The sequence below is a fragment of the Phoenix dactylifera genome, chromosome 15 (genome assembly GCF_009389715.1).
Source record: "Phoenix dactylifera cultivar Barhee BC4 chromosome 15, palm_55x_up_171113_PBpolish2nd_filt_p, whole genome shotgun sequence".
Taxonomy (NCBI): Eukaryota; Viridiplantae; Streptophyta; class Magnoliopsida; order Arecales; family Arecaceae; genus Phoenix; species Phoenix dactylifera.
This window is the reverse complement of record NC_052406.1, coordinates 1,077,867-1,097,291: the sequence shown is the minus strand read 5'-3', so window position 1 is coordinate 1,097,291 and position 19,425 is coordinate 1,077,867. Positions and strand designations below refer to the sequence as shown.

At 40.4% G+C, this 19,425-nt stretch overlaps 1 protein-coding gene across 1 annotated transcript; it reads left to right on the top strand.

Moving 5' to 3' along the window:
• The first annotated feature begins 443 nt into the window (after positions 1 to 443).
• Positions 444 to 17,886, top strand: LOC113463573 (DNA-directed RNA polymerase I subunit RPA12-like). The gene is made up of 5 exons (XM_039134035.1): positions 444 to 719; positions 3,705 to 3,745; positions 17,298 to 17,378; positions 17,472 to 17,528; positions 17,631 to 17,886. The coding sequence occupies exons 1-5, from the start codon at positions 602 to 604 to the stop codon at positions 17,706 to 17,708; spliced, it is 375 nt and encodes a 124-aa protein (XP_038989963.1). The 5' UTR covers positions 444 to 601; the 3' UTR covers positions 17,709 to 17,886.
• The last annotated feature ends 1,539 nt before the right edge of the window (positions 17,887 to 19,425 follow it).

The window sequence follows — 19,425 nt, the reverse complement described above, 5'->3', positions numbered from 1 at the left end:
TTAAGAGAAAAAATCCATAGAGGTTTTTTTTTCCTTTTACAAGATTGGGCTAGAGAGGTGAGTTGATATGAGTCGCGCTCAAATAAGCTTTCCAGTTCGCAAATTCAGCAAGAAATCTAGTCCAATCTTGCCGGATTACTCAATCAGACTCTTAGAAAGATTTAGAAGACGAAGAAGGAGAGATCAACTTTTGATGGATTTCTAATATCTATTTTGATTATATAATTCATACACATATATATAAGACATAAATAAATCTATAAATACTGATTATAATATTATAAATCATTAGTTGTGGTGCATATCAGGCTAGTCTGCAGACTTTTTGCTAGCCCAAGCTTGAACTGAAAGCCAATTGGGTCTCAACTTTCAGGCTTGACCAACTAGCGCTGAAAAATTCTTCCTAGTTTTGCCTAAAATCGGTCCAGGCTGGACCAGGTTTCAAAACATTAGGCTGCACCCTGGGAAATATTATATCGCGCAACCAAAACCTGTCCTCCAAAACCCCCAAAACCCGTTCGCGCACGAGCTCGCTGCCCGGCGCCGCCGACCTCCGCAAGCCCTCAGGCGAGGCTAGGACGGGCACTAGGGAAGACCGAGGATGGCGTTCTTCCACGCTCGCGACTTCTTGTTCTGCGGAATGTGCGGGACCCTCCTATCCTTCGACTCGCTCGACTTCGCGAACTGCCCTCTTTGTGGCTTCAAGCGCGCCGCTAAAGGTACTACCACCCCGATGCCTCAAGCCAATGCGTGAATTTGTCGGTATTTCTGATCCAATTTTCCTGTTACTGGATGCTCCATATGTGTATATGTAGCTCCTCTATGGAGCCTTCGATTACTAGTTTTGGAAGGCATGATTTTGTTCTTAATTGGGCTAATAACTGTTCTTTGTTGAAGCGGATATAGCAGTAGTCTTCCATGATTGGGTTATCGAAGACTGGAAAATTTTGTTATTCTAGTGTGTTATCTGCTTGTGGCTAGATTGACAACTTATTTTGTTGCTTGAACGGTGTCTAATCTGGCATTCAATGAACCCGTAATATGTCTACTGTTTTGATGTTTAATTTGGATATTTGTAAAAGGTTAGTGCTGCATCAGAGGTGCCATTTTGAAAGTTCCTCCTACTTAGCTTGAAGGTGATGGAGGCACCTTCAAACTATTTTATTATATATGCTGTGGAGCAGAATATATTGAAGTGGAAAAGAGATGAAGAAGGTAACATTTTGGAGAATCTCGACTCTGAAGCTTCAGAGTTTGGTTAAAGTCAAAATCCCTTAATAGGAAACCCCACATTCATGACTCTTTATATGGATATCGAAGTTGAACATGATGAATGGAAGGCCAATGACGAAGAAAGAATATCATAGAAGTAGTCGCAACAAATCCAAGACTAGAATATAGGATGCAATGCATATTTTGGTACATTTTGGTTGCAGACTCTGAGTAGATTACAAACGAACTTATTTGAAGACATCAGGGATGCTTAAAAATGAATGAGACAAGTAAAGAATAGCAATTATACCATGCCCAGAAGAATTAATAGGGCAGATTGGAAAGAAATGAAAGTATAAGAAATTGCTGAAGATCATAAGGGAAAGGGCAATGGCCCTAAATAACCCACCTTTTACTGGTTCTAGGTCTACAACTGGCTCTGGCAGAGTGTTTTTTTTTAATGAAAACTTATTATTATCACTATATCCCAAGCTATAAAACATTTGGAGATTTAGACCATGCAATGATAGTCCTATGAGGAACTTTCTCACTAAACCTGGTCAAGTTATGTGTTTGACAAATTTCATGACCTTTTAGTGGCAGATGAGCAAGTCCAATAAATACAATCATGAACCTGAAGCTTTACTAATTCATAAATTGCAGAAATATGGTCATGCCTCATGTGATGCATTCATTTCTTTTGAATCTCCACAGTTGTCCTAGGATGTCTCAGGTTTATATACCATGAAACTTGATGAGAAAATGTTAGAGTGGATGTGCACCGTACGAGCAAGGCATCACCAGCTGGGGAAGGTGTATAGAACCTTGTCTTTCAAAAAAAATTTCAGAAACATCTACACAGTATGAGTATAAGCCTGCAGATAGCACATCAACTATTGTCCGAGTATTTATTTATATACGTGAGAATTCTACTATGTAAACTTGCTCACAAACATGTCTGGCTTCCTTTCAGTCCTTTTTCTGGTTTTGTTTGTTACGCTATGAAAAGCATCTCTTCCTTTACAGTAAAAAGCATCTTGCAAATCATCAAGGTTTCTTATGTTTATCATTTTTCTCTTTCTGTATGTAGTCAAATAGTAATTGAACAGCACACTATCTGGTCAATCATAAACACTTAACTATGCATAAATCTGAATCGAATGTGTTTAGATTTTCTTTTTCAAAGAAATGATATCTGGATTTTAAAAAGATATTTATCGTGCTGTCTAAATCTTCTCTAATTAGAAATCACAATATTAAGGCTTGTAAGATTCATAGTTAAAGACAAGTTCATACTCCATCTCGTTTTATTTTGATTTTTTGAAGGACTTCAGCAATTAGTGAAAGATCAGTTCATATTATCAGAACAAAAAAAGAAAAACAAAAAAGATTGTAAAGCAGCAAGTAATTTTAGGCACCCAACTTGCAGTACAGCATTGCTAAAAGGTGATGAACAGTATCTAAAGACAATTTGCTAACTGATGACCATTTGAGCAGTGTATTTGCTTTCTCATTAACTTTTGACCCCAGCATTTGGAGTTGAGGTTGTAGCTGCTTTTATGTTGTATTGTATGCTCGCATGCACCTTATTTTGGCAAGCGGCAACACATGTTTACTGTGTCCAGAGATGGGGTTTTGTCCTTTTTTCAAAGTTGAAGATCAGATTTTATTTCTTCGTCCAGAGTAATAATGTGTTCTCCACAAACACAGATGTGCACTTACATGGGCATGCACACACACATACTCAAAAAAGGTAAAAACAACTCTGCTCTCTTTTTCTAAAAAGTGTTATTAGAGCTGTTTGGTCTGCCATGCAATTCAGTAGGTTTCCATAATATGGAGCCCAATAGTTTAACAAAAACTTGCTGGCAGTAGGATTTATTGATTCAGTTTGTGATGGCGATCCACCACAAATGATCCAAGTCAATGCCTTTCTTTATGCTGTTCATGTTGGGAAGGGAAATATATTTCTTGCCTCAACTGTTAAAGAGAATCTCAAATTTATGTACCAAAAACCTTCATTTTTTTTTTATCAATTAAGATTCTTATCTTCGCTAGTTATAGGATCTTTATAAATATTTATATTATTGATGCATGTATAACAAGTAGAAAGATTGAAATGTTTAAAAACAAACTAGTATCTTCTGATTATCTGGATAAAGTGATCACTAGCTGGTTGCATTTTATGTCAAGGAGAAATATGCAATTATTCTTTGGTATTTACTTGTATTAATTCTTCATTATGTATTTATTTCCTTCATGAAGACTACTTTCTGTTACTGGCTTTCATATTGCTCTTCTTATTGTTTGTTGAGTTCACAATCTGTTCTCATGTTTTTTCTGCTACCAATATATTTTTTCCATCTTTTTTTTGGGTATAGTTTTCTCAACTCCTTTGCTACATTTGTTAGTCATATGTCATGACAACTTAAAAGGATATCTTTTTCTGTGACCATTGATATACAAATCTAATTTGAAGATTGTTTTCCCAGAGATTGAAGGAAGAGAGACACGGTACACTATCACAGCTGAGGTATGTGTTACAAGCATATGCCAATGGATTTCCTAATTTTTTGTCACCATCTCATCTAGTTGACATTTATCCATCAGCAAGGACATGACACACTCATGGAGACTGTGTTGAGTAATCATCATTAATCTACTGAAGCTTGGATAAGACGTTTGAGTGTCATTAACCAATAATATTATATAAGAAATGTGTAAAGACAAATTTAATGAAAGCCTAACATTGCACATTCATGGTATGTTTAATGAAATTTTCTTCTGCACGGACTTGCAGATTTTGCTACCTACTCTCTTATAGCCTTCTTGAAATAACTTGTCTCGGCTTCATTATTTTGGTAGAAATCATGTTTTGTAATTATTCTAGAATTTTTATATACAGATCTGCTATTTGGCATGAAACGGTGTAGAAGAGTTGTGCGTCCGTGACCGTTCAGTTTGCCTATCCGTACCCATTACCAGCAACTCGACATGGTTGTGGGTATGATGTGAATGGGTCCATTCTGTTTCTACTTGTTCTCAAGGTCCCAATCACTTCATGTATGCATTTGCCCTCAAACACAAATCTTTCCCCTCCTCTGAAACATCTGTGACCAACAGCAACTAAATATATGCCTTTATTCCATCTATACCAAGTTCACCTTACTGATGAACTTGTGAGTCCATCAGAGTGTGGGAACTTGTTAAAAACTAATCGTAGTTTTAGTTCTTTGATATGGTGTCAAGGTCCTAGCCAAAGCAATTGGGCAAGGGACGGGTCTACCCTAGAATTCTAGAAGACCATTTGGCATGAGGATTACTTATCGGTTGCATAATTTAAACTCTGGTGATGAAGAACTGCCCATTTAGATTCCTCTAGAATTGGAAACTTCAAACTACATTTCTAAATGGTTGAGACATAGGGGGGGCAAAATCTGATCTGCACCTGCCAACCTGCATGAATCCACCTGCAATAAATGGGTTTGGTGGGGTTTTCTTAAAGTTGGTTTGGTTCTGGGTCAACCCAAAATCAAGCTTGGGTTTAGCCCTCAGACGCAATGGGCCACCTGTGATAAATCATTTGAGAACCAATCAGCTCCCACACCCAGCATAATTGATAATTCTAATTGTTTCCATGTGTGTGGAGTGATTGATTAAAACCCTATTTGATTTTGATGAACTCAAAGCATTTGAGTATATCTTTTGTTTACTAATGAATTCAATTGAGTGTTTCAGTGAAAATCTTGTCTAAGTATTTCTAAATTTGGTTCAAGATATTTTGATAAGTTAAGAAGTCAGTTTGAGCCAAAGTCTGAGACTCGAGTCGACTCCAGAATAGTACGAGTCGACTCCAAGCGTATCAGAATCCCTGGCACGGGCTCGAGTCGACTCCGGATCATTACGAGTCGACTCCGACTGAGAACAGACAGACGAACAGAAAGACTCAACTCAAAACCTGTCAGCGAGTCGACTCCTGAAGTGCGCGAGTCGACTCCGATGCTTACAGAGTCGACTCTGGAGTAGTATGAGTCGACTCCCAGGAGTTACAGACAGAAAAGTCAGAGAGCGATTTTCGACCCTGAGATTCGAGTCGACTCCTGTAGAACGCATGTCGACTCCGATGGTTGGCAGGTCGACTCCAAAGAAAGCGTAGAGTCGACTCTCAGTGGTACACAAGGCAAAAGTCAGAGAGCAGTTTTCGGACTCTGAGATCCGAGTCGACTCCCGCAATGCGCGAGTCGACTCCGAGACAGCGCGACCCCAAAAAGACAGAAGACCGAATTATTGTCTCTGAGAGCCGAGTCGACTCCCAGACAGCTCGAGTCGACTCCAAGGCAGCGCTACATCAAAAAGGCAGAAGGCTGTGTTTCGGAAACTGAGAGCCGAGTCGACTCCGGAACAGTCCGAGTTGACTCCAAGACTGGACGAGCCAAAAGACAGAAGATCGGGAGTTCGGGCTCTGAGCGCCGAGTCGACTCCCAGGATTGTCGAGTCGACTCGAGTGGGCCAAGTTGAAAAATTAGCTCCATGGACTTCATGGGATGAGCCGACTCCGAAAATGGCAAGTCAGCTCCAGAAGTTGGCGAGTCGACTCCGGGTTAAGTCGAGTCGACTCCCAGTCGCGGAGGTCACTTTAATTCAAATCCGGAACAGTTGCCGAGCCGACTCCAGAAAAGCATGAGTCGACTCCCGCTACAGCCGAGTCGACTCCAGATCGCGCGAGTCGACTCCGACCCCAACGGACATATTGTCAGGATGTGCAGAGTGTGCAGAACGGGCAGAAAAAGGTGTCTAACGGCTAGTTTCCGTGGGGGATGGCTTAAATAGCCACAGAGGACTGTAGCAAGGCAGAGAAGCACCATTCCACTCAAAGAAATCAAGCATCCTATCTCGGCCAACTGGTTTTCAACAGAAAAGAAGGAAGAGCGCCATTAACTCCATCCAGCTACCTCTTCCCAGCATTTAAAGAAGTCTCCTCCTGCCTTCAAGTCGACCAGACATTCAAGAGGAGACTCACAGTTCAAGAAGCCCTACTCTACTCCAACTCAAACGTGTTCGAGGGCTCTTAACTTCTCTCTAGTTTATATTGCTGTATATCTGCTTTTTAGAAGCTCTGTTTTTCTATTTGTCTTTGTTCTTTCCATCTTGTCTTTGCTTGATTCAATCAGGGGATTGAATCAAGAGTGTAGAGGTTGGTTGGTGAGCCGAGGGTAAAACCAACGTGTAAGGGTTCGATTGTGATCCCGGGAAAACAATCGGGGTGGTTCTAGTCGGTGAGCCTGGGAAAACCGACCGAGTTCGTTGTGAGCTCGTAAAACAACAAGTTGGGTTGTGAGCTTGTAAAACAACCGGCTGTAATCCAAGGGGTTATAGTGAATTCCCAAGTGAGACTTGGGGAGTGGACGTAGGAGCAAGGGATAGCTCCGAACCACTATAAACATTGTGTTTGTGATTGCTTGTGTCTCTCTCTCTCACTCGCATTTCACTCACAGCACATAGCAACTAATTATTCATCTTGCAAAGTATTAATTAGTCATCCACAAACGTTTTAATTGCAAAATTATTTTAAAACCCAATTCACCCCCCCTCTTGGGTTGTCTTTCTGGGCAACAAGTGGTATCAGAGCCTAAACTCTTCTACCCTAAGGGTAAAAGATCGAAATGACAACCCCATTTGGATCTTCCCACATTGAGGGTCAGTCCACCCAAAGACCCCCATTCTTTAATGGATCCGACTACTCATATTGGAAGGCTAGGATGAGAATATTTATCCAAGCCCAAGACTATGAGATGTGGACCATTATATTGAATGGACCATACATCCCTTCCATCTATGTAGAGGGTGTCACTGTACCTAAACTTGAAAAGGATTGGGATGACCATGACTTTAGGAAGGCACAACTCAATGCCAAAGCAATGAATGTGCTTTACTGTGCATTAGATAGGAATGAATTCAATAGGGTCTCTACTTGCAATTCTGCAAAAGAGATTTGGGATAGACTTGAAGTGACCCATGAGGGCACGAATCAAGTCAAAGAATCCAAAATAAATATATTGGTTCATAAGTATGAACTATTTAAGATGGATTCTAATGAAACAATCACATGCTTTACTGACATTGTCAATGGCCTAAAAAGCCTTGGCAAAAACTATACTAACAGTGATCTTGTCAGGAAGATTCTTCGCTGCCTACCAAGGTCATGGGAAGCCAAAGTGACGGCAATCCAAGAAGCAAAGGATTTGAATAAGCTTCCTCTTGAGGAGCTTCTTGGATCCCTAATGACGCACGAGCTAACAATGAAGCAACACAGCGAAGAAGAATCCACCCATAAGAAAAAGGTAATAGCTCTTAAATCTACATCATCTAACAAAGACTTCTCTTGCAGTAGCAGCAGTGAAGAAGAAGATCATGAGGGAGAGGATGATGAGGCTCTTCTCGTACATAAGTTCAGAAGATTCATCAACCAAAAGAAATCCTCTCATCAAAGGAGAGGCCCCTCAAATTTCTATCGCAAGGATAAAGGTAAGGAAAGGGGAAATGAGGGGATTGGATGTTATGAGTGCAAGAAGCCGGGACACATCAGAGCTGAGTGTCCTTTACTGAAGAAGGGGAGCAAGTACAAGAAGAAGAAAGCCCTTGTCACCACCCTATCGGACTCCGACGCATCATCATCATCATCGGATGAGGAACAAGAAGAAAAGGCCAATTTCTGCTTCATGGCCAATGAAAATGAGGTAACATCCGCACCACATTTAGATTTTACTTTCGATGAATTATATGATGCTTTTAATGAATTAATGGATGAATACAAAACAATAAACGTTAAAAACAAAGAACTAAAAGTAACTAACCAAACTCATCTCCGTAAGTATGATTCATTAGTTAAGGATAAAGATGTTCTTATCAAAGAAAATGCAGAACTTAAAACAAGCAACCAAATCTTGATACAAAAGAATAATACCTTAACTAAAGAAAATGAAAGGCTGAACAAAGAAACATTAGAACCCAAAAACAATAAACATATAAATGAGAGTCTCACAAAAGAACTAAATGATCTAAAAGCAGAAAAACAAACACTAACTAAAGAACTTGAAAAATACAAACCCTTGGTTGAAAAATTTTCATATAGTTCTGAAAAATTGAATATGATACTTAATAGTCAACGAGCGGTATTCAATAGAGCGGGTTTAGGGTATAAACCTAAACATAAGCAAAAACTTCTTAGTAACTTCTTTGTTAAAGCAGGGGAAAGTAAAACTGAGAAAATAACCTGCTTTTGTTGTGGAACTTTAGGACATAAAGCAAATGTGTGTAATTATAGGAAAGGAAAAACTAAAAGAAAAATTAAAAGAATTTGGGTTCCAAAAGGAACCAACCCTACTAACCATGAAGGATCCAAGAAAACTTGGGTACCTAAAACTATATGATTTGCTTGTGTAGGAGTGTCTTGCAGCCAACAAAAATTGTTGGTACTTGGATAGTGGCTGCTCAAGACACATGACGGGTGACAAGGATCAATTCTTCACCTTTGAAGCTAAGAAGGGAGGTGTTGTGACTTTTGGAGACAATAACCAAGGTTACATCATTGGTATAGGTAAAGTACGAATTACCCCTTCAACTTTTATTGATAATGTTCGATATGTTGATGGTCTTAAGCATAATTTATTAAGCATTAGTCAATTATGTGATAGAGGTTATAATGTTATGTTTAAACCATCACTATGCATCATAACAAACCCAAATGACAATAGTTTAGTTTTTAAAGGAATAAGACGTGAAAATGTGTATGTTGTAGACCTTGAGGATCTAGCCAAACACAACCCATGTTTAGTTGTTAATGAAACTAAGGATAATGATGCTAGTTGGTTATGGCACCGTAAGCTAGGTCATGCAAGCATGGACACCATATCTAAACTAGTTAAAAGAGATTCTGTGATAGGTTTGCCAAAATTAAAGTTTGAAAAGAATAAAATATGTGAAGCATGTCAATTTGGCAAACAATCAAGGAACTCCCTTAAATCTATAAATTGTGTCTCTACCTCTAGACCTCTAGAACTGCTACACATGGACCTATTCGGACCAACTAGAACCACAAGTCTAGGTGGAAATAAATATGGTCTAGTTATCGTAGATGATTATTCTAGATATACTTGGGTCATGTTCTTAGGCCATAAGGATCAAGCATTTTCAATTTTCAAGAAATTTCATAAAGAAGTAACAAATGCTAGAGATACTTCTGTAATAGCTATTAGAAGTGACCATGGTACCGAATTTGAAAATCATTTATTTGATGAGTTTTGTAGTAAAAAGGGAATAACACACAATTTTTCTGCACCTAGGACACCACAACAAAATGGAGTTGTGGAGAGGAAAAATAGAACTCTAGAGGAAATGGCTAGAACTATGTTGTGTGAAAGTAACCTCCCTAAGTACTTTTGGGGAGAAGCTGTCAATACTTCTTGTCATATATTAAATAGAGTTTTATTAAGACCCATCATAAAGAAAACACCTTATGAACTTTGGAAAAACAGAAAACCAAAAGTGAACTATTTTCATATTTTTGGATGTAGGTGTTTTGTTCATAATAATGGGAAAGATAATCTAGGAAAATTTGACTCTAAATCTGATGAGGGTATATTCTTGGGGTACTCCACAACTAGTAAAGCCTATAGAATCTTTAATAAAAGAATCCTAGTTATAGAAGAATCCATACATGTTGTTTTTGATGATTTTAGTGATATCTCTTCTAGCAAGAGAGTTAATTTTGATGATGATAGTGAAATTCTTGAAGAGAAGATAGATGAGATGACATTACAAGATGATAATCAAAAATTAATTGGAAATGCATCATCAAGCCAAGAGGCTATTATGGATCATGGGCTGACTAAGGCTTGGAGGTTTGCTCACGGGCATCCTAAGGAATTAATTCTAGATGATCCATCTCAACCTGTTAGGACTAGAGCATCTCTTAGGAACTTAAACAATCATCTAGCTTTCGTTTCACATTTTGAGCCCAAACACATAGAAGAAGCTGAAAAAGATGTAAATTGGATAAATGCAATGCAAGAAGAATTAAACCAATTTACTAGAAACAAAGTATGGAATCTAGTTGAAAGACCTACTGAATATTCAATTATAGGTACCAAATGGATTTATAAAAATAAACATGATGAAAATGGAATTGTAATAAGGAATAAGGCTAGACTAGTAGCAAAGGGTTATAATCAAGAAGAAGGTATAGATTTTGATGAAACCTTTGCTCCTGTAGCTAGACTTGAGGCAATTAGACTTTTACTAGCATTTGCATGCTCTAAGGACTTCAAATTATTTCAAATGGATGTAAAAAGTGCATTCTTAAATGGGTATATTAATGAGGAGGTATATGTAGAACAACCTCCTGGTTTTGAAAATCATCAATACCCTAATCATGTATATAAATTGAGCAAAGCACTTTATGGTTTGAAACAAGCACCTAGAGCGTGGTATGAAAGACTTAGCAAATTTCTACTAGATCATGAATTCTCTAGGGGTAATGTAGATACAATATTGTTTCTAAAGAAGAAAAACAAAGATATGTTGTTAGTACAGATTTATGTTGATGATATTATTTTCGGTGCTACTAACAATCGCCTCTGCGAAGAATTTGCTGACTTGATGCAGAGTGAATTTGAAATGAGCATGATGGGAGAGCTGAATTATTTTCTCGGGCTTCAAATCAAACAATCTGAAGAAGGCATCTTCATCAATCAAGCTAAGTACATCAAGGAGATGCTTAAGAAGTTTGATATGGAGGGGAACAAGTCAATCACCCCCATGAGCTCATTATGCAAATTAGACCAAGATGAATCAGATAAATCTGTAGATCAGAAATTATATAGAGGTATGATAGGATCTTTATTGTATCTTACTGCAAGTAGACCTGATATCATGTTTAGTGTTTGCATGTGTGCTAGATATCAGTCTAATCCTAAGGAATTTCATCTAATTGCAGTCAAGAGAATCTTTAAATACCTAATAGGAACAAAGAATATAGGGTTATGGTATTCTAAAGAATCTAGCCTGAACTTAATTAAGATACACAGATTCAGACTTTGCTGGATGTAAACTTGATAGAAAAAGCACCAGCGGGTCATGTCAATTCCTAGGAGAAAACTTAATTTCATGGTTTAGCAAGAAACAAAACTCGGTTGCATTATCTACTGCTGAAGCTGAATATGTTGCAGCCGGGAGTTGTTGTGCTCAAATCTTGTGGATCAAACAACAATTGGAAGATTATGGCATTAAACAAGATAAAATTTCCATTAATTGTAATAATACAAGTGCCATTAACCTAACTAAAAATCCAATTCAGCATTCAAGAACTAAACATATTGAGATAAGACATCACTTCATAAGAGATCATGTACTGAATGGTGATGTGACACTTCAATTTGTTTGCACTGATGATCAATTAGCTGACATTTTTACAAAACCCTTAAGTGAAGAGAGATTTAGTGTGCTTAGGAGGGGATTAGGAGTGATTGATCCATCCTAGTGGTATTTTCTACTAGTTCATTGATTTTGATGATAAGATTGTGGTTAATATAGAGCTTCTTTTCAATAATCATCAAATCAGATCATAACTTAGTGATTTTCCCTCATTCGGCACGAACATAGCATGATTTTAGGTGCGTGCCAGAGTTCGAGACGACTCGAGTAAGTTTCAGAGTCGGCTCGTAAGGGGGAGTCGACTCGCACATTTACGGGAGTCGACTCGAGATCGATGGCAGCAGAGGGGGAGTCGACTCGCATACAGTCGGGAGTCGACTCGAGGTCAATAGGCGCATAAGGAGAGTCGACTCGCGCATATTTTGGAGTCGACTCGAGGTTGAGTCGACTCGCAACTCAGTGGAGTCGACTCGCAGTCGGGATCCGATTTTTTAACCCTAACTTCATCGTTTACTCAACTCTTCTATTCACCGCCGCCACTGTTCACAAGCCCTAGAGCCGACTCCTAGAGCGTCTCCGGCCGACCTTAAGGTTTTTTCCGTCCATCTTCCTCGCTTCTTTAGGTTCCTTCCTCTTCCCTAGGTCAAAATGCCTCGTAAAGCCGTTGTCCGGAAGAGACCCCAACCCGCGACCGGTGCCGAGCGGCGTTCCAAGGCTCGGAACGATCCCGCGAGGCCACAACCTCTGGCTCGTTCCCCGCCGAGGGAGGTTCCCTCGAGGCCGTGCGCCGGGAAGGCGGTCTCCACCGGGAGATACGTCGATTTCGACTATCTCTCCCGGGAGGGCTTTACTATAGGAGAGAGACTGCGGGCCCAGGGCTTAGAGTATTTTTGTTCCCTAGATCTCCCCACATACCTTGGCCTAGTTAGGGAGTTCTACGGTACTGTACATAGGGGCGATGGGGGTATCGAGGGCATGGTAGCCGGTGTCCCATTGTTCATTTCGAAGGATATCATTGCTCAGGTCCTCCATCTTCCACAAGTAGGGGTGGCTCCCACACACCCCGAGGATAGGACTGAGGCCCTTACGGCCATTCTAGGACATCCACCTCAGTCCCCCTTAGATGAGGTGTCCGCCAGCTCACTTTCAGTTGAGATGCGGCTCCTCTTGAGTATCATCTCTAGGTCCCTCTTCCCGAAGACTGGCCGCTTCGATTTTGTATCTGAGAGAGACCTAGCTCTTATGTTCTACATCCTCCAGGACACCCCAATCAACTTTCCCAAGATGATGTATAGATATCTATGTGAGCCACTAGATAGACCTAGGCTCACCCTCCCCTATGGCATGATGTTCACTATTCTGTTTAGGGAGGCCGAGATTCCCATTCCTGAGGGGGAACCCTCTCGCGCATTGCGATGGACAGATCGCATGCGTCCGGGAACCCTACACAGGATGGGGTTTCGGAAGGTCGAGGGAACCTGGGTTAGGAAATCATCCACCTCCACACATACCAGCAGACATTCCCCCAGTCCTGACCCAGACTCAGACTATCCTACCTTTCCCTCCACTTCTGCTCCCACCACCTCAGCCGGACCCTCCTCCTCAGCTCCACCTACTCAGCCCATGGAGGTCCGGATCGCTCCTGAGCAGCTCCGGGAGTTGCGGCAGGAGATAGTTAGAGATCTCCGGGACGACCTACTTAGGGAGCTCCGGGGTTCAGTGCCTGCTCCTTCTCCTGCACCTTCTTCAGCGTTGGTCCCTTCCCTGTCCGCCGTGGCTAAGATGACGGCCCATGTGCGGGAAGAGATCGACAATGTAAGGTTCCTGATCCAAGCCCAGTTCCACAGCATGAGCGAAGTCACGAGCACTACTCGGAAGATGCGCGATAACGTCCGACAGGATATGGGCACCACTACCCAGGGGGCAGAGCGCTTGGCGAATGTACTGATCGCCAAGTTGGACATACTGCAGGAGACCCTGACCGAGCTCTCCACCACACACAGCAGGGCCACTTCGGCCATTATCTCCCAGCTTGGGAATGTCACAGACGGGGTCACTCTCCTCATGGAACAGAACAGATTGAGAGGAGGAGCCACATCCTCAAGAGGAGGAGCCACATCCTCGAGGAGACCCTAGCTGCTTTTGTTTTATTTTGACATGTATCTTTTGCTTTACTTATTGTATTCACAAATGTATTTATATATACATCAATACAATGAGTAGACATATTCATTTCAATACTGTGCCAATTGATCTCTGCTTGCTTGTGTGTTCTATTCACTTTCTTTTTGATACGATGACAAAAAGGGGGAGAAATATGTAATAGATATGTAAAAGGAATAAATGAAAATCAATAAAAAAAAATTTTTAAAACACACAATAATTTGTTCTTAGTGGATTTGATACCTCGAGGCTCATTATCTCTCTGTTGGGGCTCCTAATGGAGTAATCTTCAGAATCTATTCAAGGGATATTCGGAGATTAGTTGAATCCTACTCAAGAACAAATTGACAGATTTTCCCTCTAAAAACCAAATACTTAAGTTCAAAAACTTCAATGCATTAAAAGGAAATTCAAAGAATCAAAACAAAGTAGAATGCATATGTTGAGGGGGAGAATCTGAATTTTTAAAGCTAAATCATTAAATATATATAAGCTAAACAATTGATTGCATGATATGAAGGTTTATATAATTCCAAATGAAAGGGGGAGCTTTAACTCCAAAATTTATTGTTTCACACCTTTCAAGCTTGGATAAATTAAATAACCAGACACTTGAATTCATTTATAGATCGTATTTCCTTGTTTATTGAGCAATTCACTTTACATATACTCAATGTTTTGTCATCATCAAAAAGGGGGAGATTGTGGAGTGATTGATTAAAATCCTATTTGATTTTGATGAGCTCAAAGCATTTGAGTATATCTTTTGTTTACTAATGAATTCAATTGAGTGTTTCAGTGAAAATCTTGTCTAAGTATTTTTAGATTTGGTTCAAGATATTTTGATAAGTTAAGAAGTCAGTTTGAGCCAAAGTCTGAGACTCGAGTCGACTCCAGAATAGTACGAGTCGACTCCAAGCGTATCAGAATCCCTGGCACGGGCTCGAGTCGACTCCGGATCATTACGAGTCGACTCCGACTGAGAACAGACAGACGAACAGAAAGATTCAACTCAAAACCTGTCAGCGAGTCGACTCCTGAAGTGCGCGAGTCGACTCCGATGCTTACAGAGTTGACTCTGGAGTAGTATGAGTCGACTCCCAGGAGTTACAGACAGAAAAGTCAGAGAGCGATTTTTGACCCTGAGATTCGAGTCGACTCCTGTAGAACGCAAGTCGACTCCGATGGTTGGCAGGTCGACTCCAAAGAAAGCGTAGAGTCGACTCTCAGTGGTACACAAGGCAAAAGTCAGAGAGCAGTTTTCGGACTCTGAGATCCGAGTCGACTCCCGCAATGCGCGAGTCGACTCCGAGACAGCGCGACCCCAAAAAGACAGAAGACCGAATTATTGTCTCTGAGAGCCGAGTCGACTCCCAGACAGCTCGAGTCGACTCCAAGGCAGCGCTACATCAAAAAGGCAGAAGGCTGTGTTTCGGAAACTGAGAGCCGAGTCGACTCCGGAACAGTCCGAGTCGACTCCAAGACTGGACGAGCCAAAAGACAGAAGATCGGGAGTTCGGGCTCTGAGCACCGAGTCGACTCTCAGGATTGTCGAGTCGACTCGAGTGGGCCAAGTTGAAAAATTAGCTCCATGGACTTCATGGGATGAGCCGACTCCGAAAATGGCAAGTCAGCTCCAGAAGTTGGCGAGTCGACTCCGGGTTAAGTCGAGTCGACTCCCAGTCGCGGAGGTCACTTTAATTTAAATCCGGAACAGTTGCCGAGCCGACTCCAGAAAAGCATGAGTCGACTTCCGCTACAGCCGAGTCGACTCCAGATCGCGCGAGTCGACTCCGACCCCAACGGACATATTGTCAGGATGTGCAGAGTGTGCAGAACGGGCAGAAAAAGGTGTCTAACGGCTAGTTTCCGTGGGGGATGGCTTAAATAGCCACAGAGGACTGTAGCAAGGCAGAGAAGCACCATTCCACTCAAAGAAATCAAGCATCCTATCTCGGCCAACTGGTTTTCAACAGAAAAGAAGGAAGAGCGCCATTAACTCCATCCAGCTATCTCTTCCCAGCATTTAAAGAAGTCTCCTCCTGCCTTCAAGTCGACCAGACATTCAAGAGGAGACTCACAGTTCAAGAAGCCCTACTCTACTCCAACTCAAACGTGTTCGAGGGCTCTTAACTTCTCTCTAGTTTATATTGCTGTATATCTGCTTTTTAGAAGCTCTGTTTTTCTATTTGTCTTTGTTCTTTCCATCTTGTCTTTGCTTGATTCAATCAGGGAATTGAATCAAGAGTGTAGAGGTTGGTTGGTGAGCCGAGGGTAAAACCAACGTGTAAGGGTTCGATTGTGATCCCGGAAAAAACAATCGGGGTGGTTCTAGTCGGTGAGCCTGGGAAAACCGACCGAGTTCGTTGTGAGCTCGTAAAACAACAAGTTGGGTTGTGAGCTTGTAAAACAACCGGCTGTAATCCAAGGGGTTATAGTGAATTCCCAAGTGAGACTTGGGGAGTGGACGTAGGAGCAAGGGATAGCTCCGAACCACTATAAACATTGTGTTTGTGATTGCTTGTGTCTCTCTCTCACTCTCATTTCACTCACAGCACATAGCAACTAATTATTCATCTTGCAAAAGTATTAATTAGTCATCCACAAACGTTTTAATTGCAAAATTATTTTAAAACCCAATTCACCCCCCCTCTTGGGTTGTCTTTCTGGTTAACAATGTGGTTTGGTTCCCTAGTTCAAAAAAAAAAAGGATTATAAAGAGTAATGGACATGTTGGGTTATGGGATTTGGGGATGTTGGGTTGCATTTTAGCTATTCAATCTTTAGATAGATTATGACTGATATTTTGTAAATTCCTGAGTTTATTGTGCTTATGATGATATATTCAAGGTTCATTTTGGTTTTGTTGTTACCATGTTTTGTTTTCTGGGACATCTTAAGCCGTTACAAACTTGATTATAAGGAAAGGTACCAATAGTTGAAATATTCTCCTTTATAAACATTGCCATTTGACACCACCCAATTCTTATCTCATGCATGTGCACAGTCAGCAGCCAACAATTTTACTTTACTGTGACCACGGCATTGTCCCCAAAATCAGACATTGGTATTCAAACACCTTTCATATAGTCATCATCCTGTAGCATATTATTGTAATGTTTTGTAAAGACTTCTGCTTTTAGTAACTTGGCTTTTCATGGGCATTTCTATGTTCTGAAGTCTTTCACTTGCAAAATCAATTAGCAGGAAACACAATATGAGATTTGTGAATCCATGTGGCTGTTAATCAATCAGGAAACAAGTATTTGAGAGTCCTGACACCATTAAATCTTCTTTTCTGCAATTGTCTCCATTATAATGTTTGCCATGTTCATAGATTATGCTTGGATAATTGGGGATATTCTGTGAAAATCATATATGATCAATAAATCTAATGTAGATTCTGTTTCTCACTTTTGCTTGAAGTGATGAATTCTTTTTCCTAGATTAATTGTGATGACCAATGTTTTTTTCTGTCATTTCTTTTTCAGGATATCAGAAGGGAGCTAAAGATTGAACCTTTTGTAGTTCTTGAAACCACTCCCATCGATGAAGTGGCACAAAGAGCAGTGGTAAGTAGATGTTAAATTATATCTAAAAACTGATACTATTTGCAATTAAAAATTTATTGAACATAGCTCCTGATTTGTTTTATATTATTACAGGTAAATGAATCATGTCCTCAATGCCATCACCCCCAGCTTGAGTATTATACCAGACAGGTAAAAAGTGATCACCATTATGTTGTCTTGCTCTCTTAATCATTTTGAAATTTTTTGTTCGTGTCACTATTATTGACCATTTTTCTCAACTAAAAATTGCAGCTACGATCCGCTGATGAAGGGCAAACGGTTTTCTATGAGTGCCCAGAATGCAGATACAAGTTTTCAGTCAACACATAAAAAAATGTTATTATCTGTTCCATTATGGTCGTCAAACACATTCCTGAATGAATATACCAAACAAAAACACATGCCTGACTGTAAACATGGTTTCAGATTCATCTTTATTTGTATAGATCATAAATGTTTCGACGCTAATTTCAATCATCATTGTGTTTGGATGCCATTCTTTGTTGCACTGGTGAAGATGACGTTCTTTCAATGGCATTACCTTAATTTTGTGTTCTTTTTTTTTTATTAAAAAAAAGTCAATTGGTACCAAATCCTATTGTTTGGCAGGTTGGAATTCTAGTATAACAAATCTGAGCTGATTAAGATTACTACGGGCATGCATCATAGTATATGATAGTTGTTGAAAATTCATTCAATGACTCACATTTTTTATCTTTAGCTATTGGATGCTTCGTATCATCTAGGTTGATGAGAAGCATTTGAATGAGCCAAATTTAGCAGAATACCACAAGCTGAGCAGGTTTATGTTTTTGTCGTATGCGGTCCATCCAAATAAGCTATGTCGAAGTATTTGTGAAATTGTGTGCTAGCATTGCTGTGTATGAACTAGCTTACAAATTATATGTAGTTTGGAAGGTACACCCTTTTGCTTGACCTGAATGATGTCTCCATGCGTTGCAATCCCTGAGGCACCACAAGAAAGGGCCATTTGTGAGGAACTTTCTCCAAACTGCTCCCTTAGGACCACAACAATAAGATAAATCTCTTCCTAGTCGGAAACAAACAGCTATTGGCACGTACCGGCTATACTATATCAGTATCGGTACTGAATTGGTATATGGTATGAGAGGCATAATGACATTTGATGCACCAAATTGGATAATGTAGATGATGGCCTGAAAATTTACGAGCTTAATATAATTTCTAGCACGGAAAGGATGCATGGCCAAAAAGAAAACATATATAGCATCCTTCTCTCACTAGACATCATGGTCTTCTTTTAGTTGGCTTGGAAGAAATGCATCATGAGCTGTTTGCTGGAAACTTTGCTCCGTCTACAGCTGTGGATAAACCTTCACAGCTTTAAATGGGAGAAGAGACAGACGTATTCATCCTTCAGCTTCAGTCTTTATGTTTTCTTGCGTGTCCAATGACCCATTCCAGGAAGAAGTTAAAAAAAAAAGAAACAAATGTATCACACGCGAAAAGTAGTAGTCGCCAAATTAAATGCCAATTTCAACTCGATTGGCGTTTGATATCTCCAATGCTCCCATCCTTGGAAGAATGCACCCTCTTCGCATTTTGCTCTCCCATGAGAAACTAGTGAAATGTTGCACTCAAGAGTTAAGAGTGTATTTACAAAGTTTGACAAATTATGAAAAAAAAAATTAATCAGCCTCTGCAGCGATGGGCACCCGCTGTTGCAGTATATCCGCAGGGTATTGAGGAAATGTGTGATCAGCAATCAAGACTCCAAGTTGATTGCGGCAGGGGGCGATACTTCTTCGAGGCATCAGCCATTGGGCGGAGCTTTGGGTTGTGTGGCAGGGCATTTCCTACGCGAGACATGTGCTAGCGGTTGGGAGCATTATCCTTGAGGAGAACTTAGCTGTGGTGATTCAGTAGATACGGGATGAGGAGAGGGGGGGATCTGAACACCCAATCCTAGGTGATATGGTGAACGAGTGTGATGCCTTTCGGGCCGTGCATGTTTATTGCGAGATGAATAGGGCTGCTGACTGAATCGTCTCCTATACTGCTCATC

Coding starts and splice junctions, on each gene's coding strand:
- LOC113463573 (XM_039134035.1), top strand. CDS start 602: ATGGCGTTCTTCCACGCTCGCGACTTCTTGTTCTGCGGAATGTGCGGG. Junction 720..3,704: donor CTTCAAGCGCGCCGCTAAAG/GTACTACCACCC, acceptor TTGTTTTCCCAG/AGATTGAAGGAAGAGAGACA. Junction 17,529..17,630: donor TTGAGTATTATACCAGACAG/GTAAAAAGTGAT, acceptor TAAAAATTGCAG/CTACGATCCGCTGATGAAGG.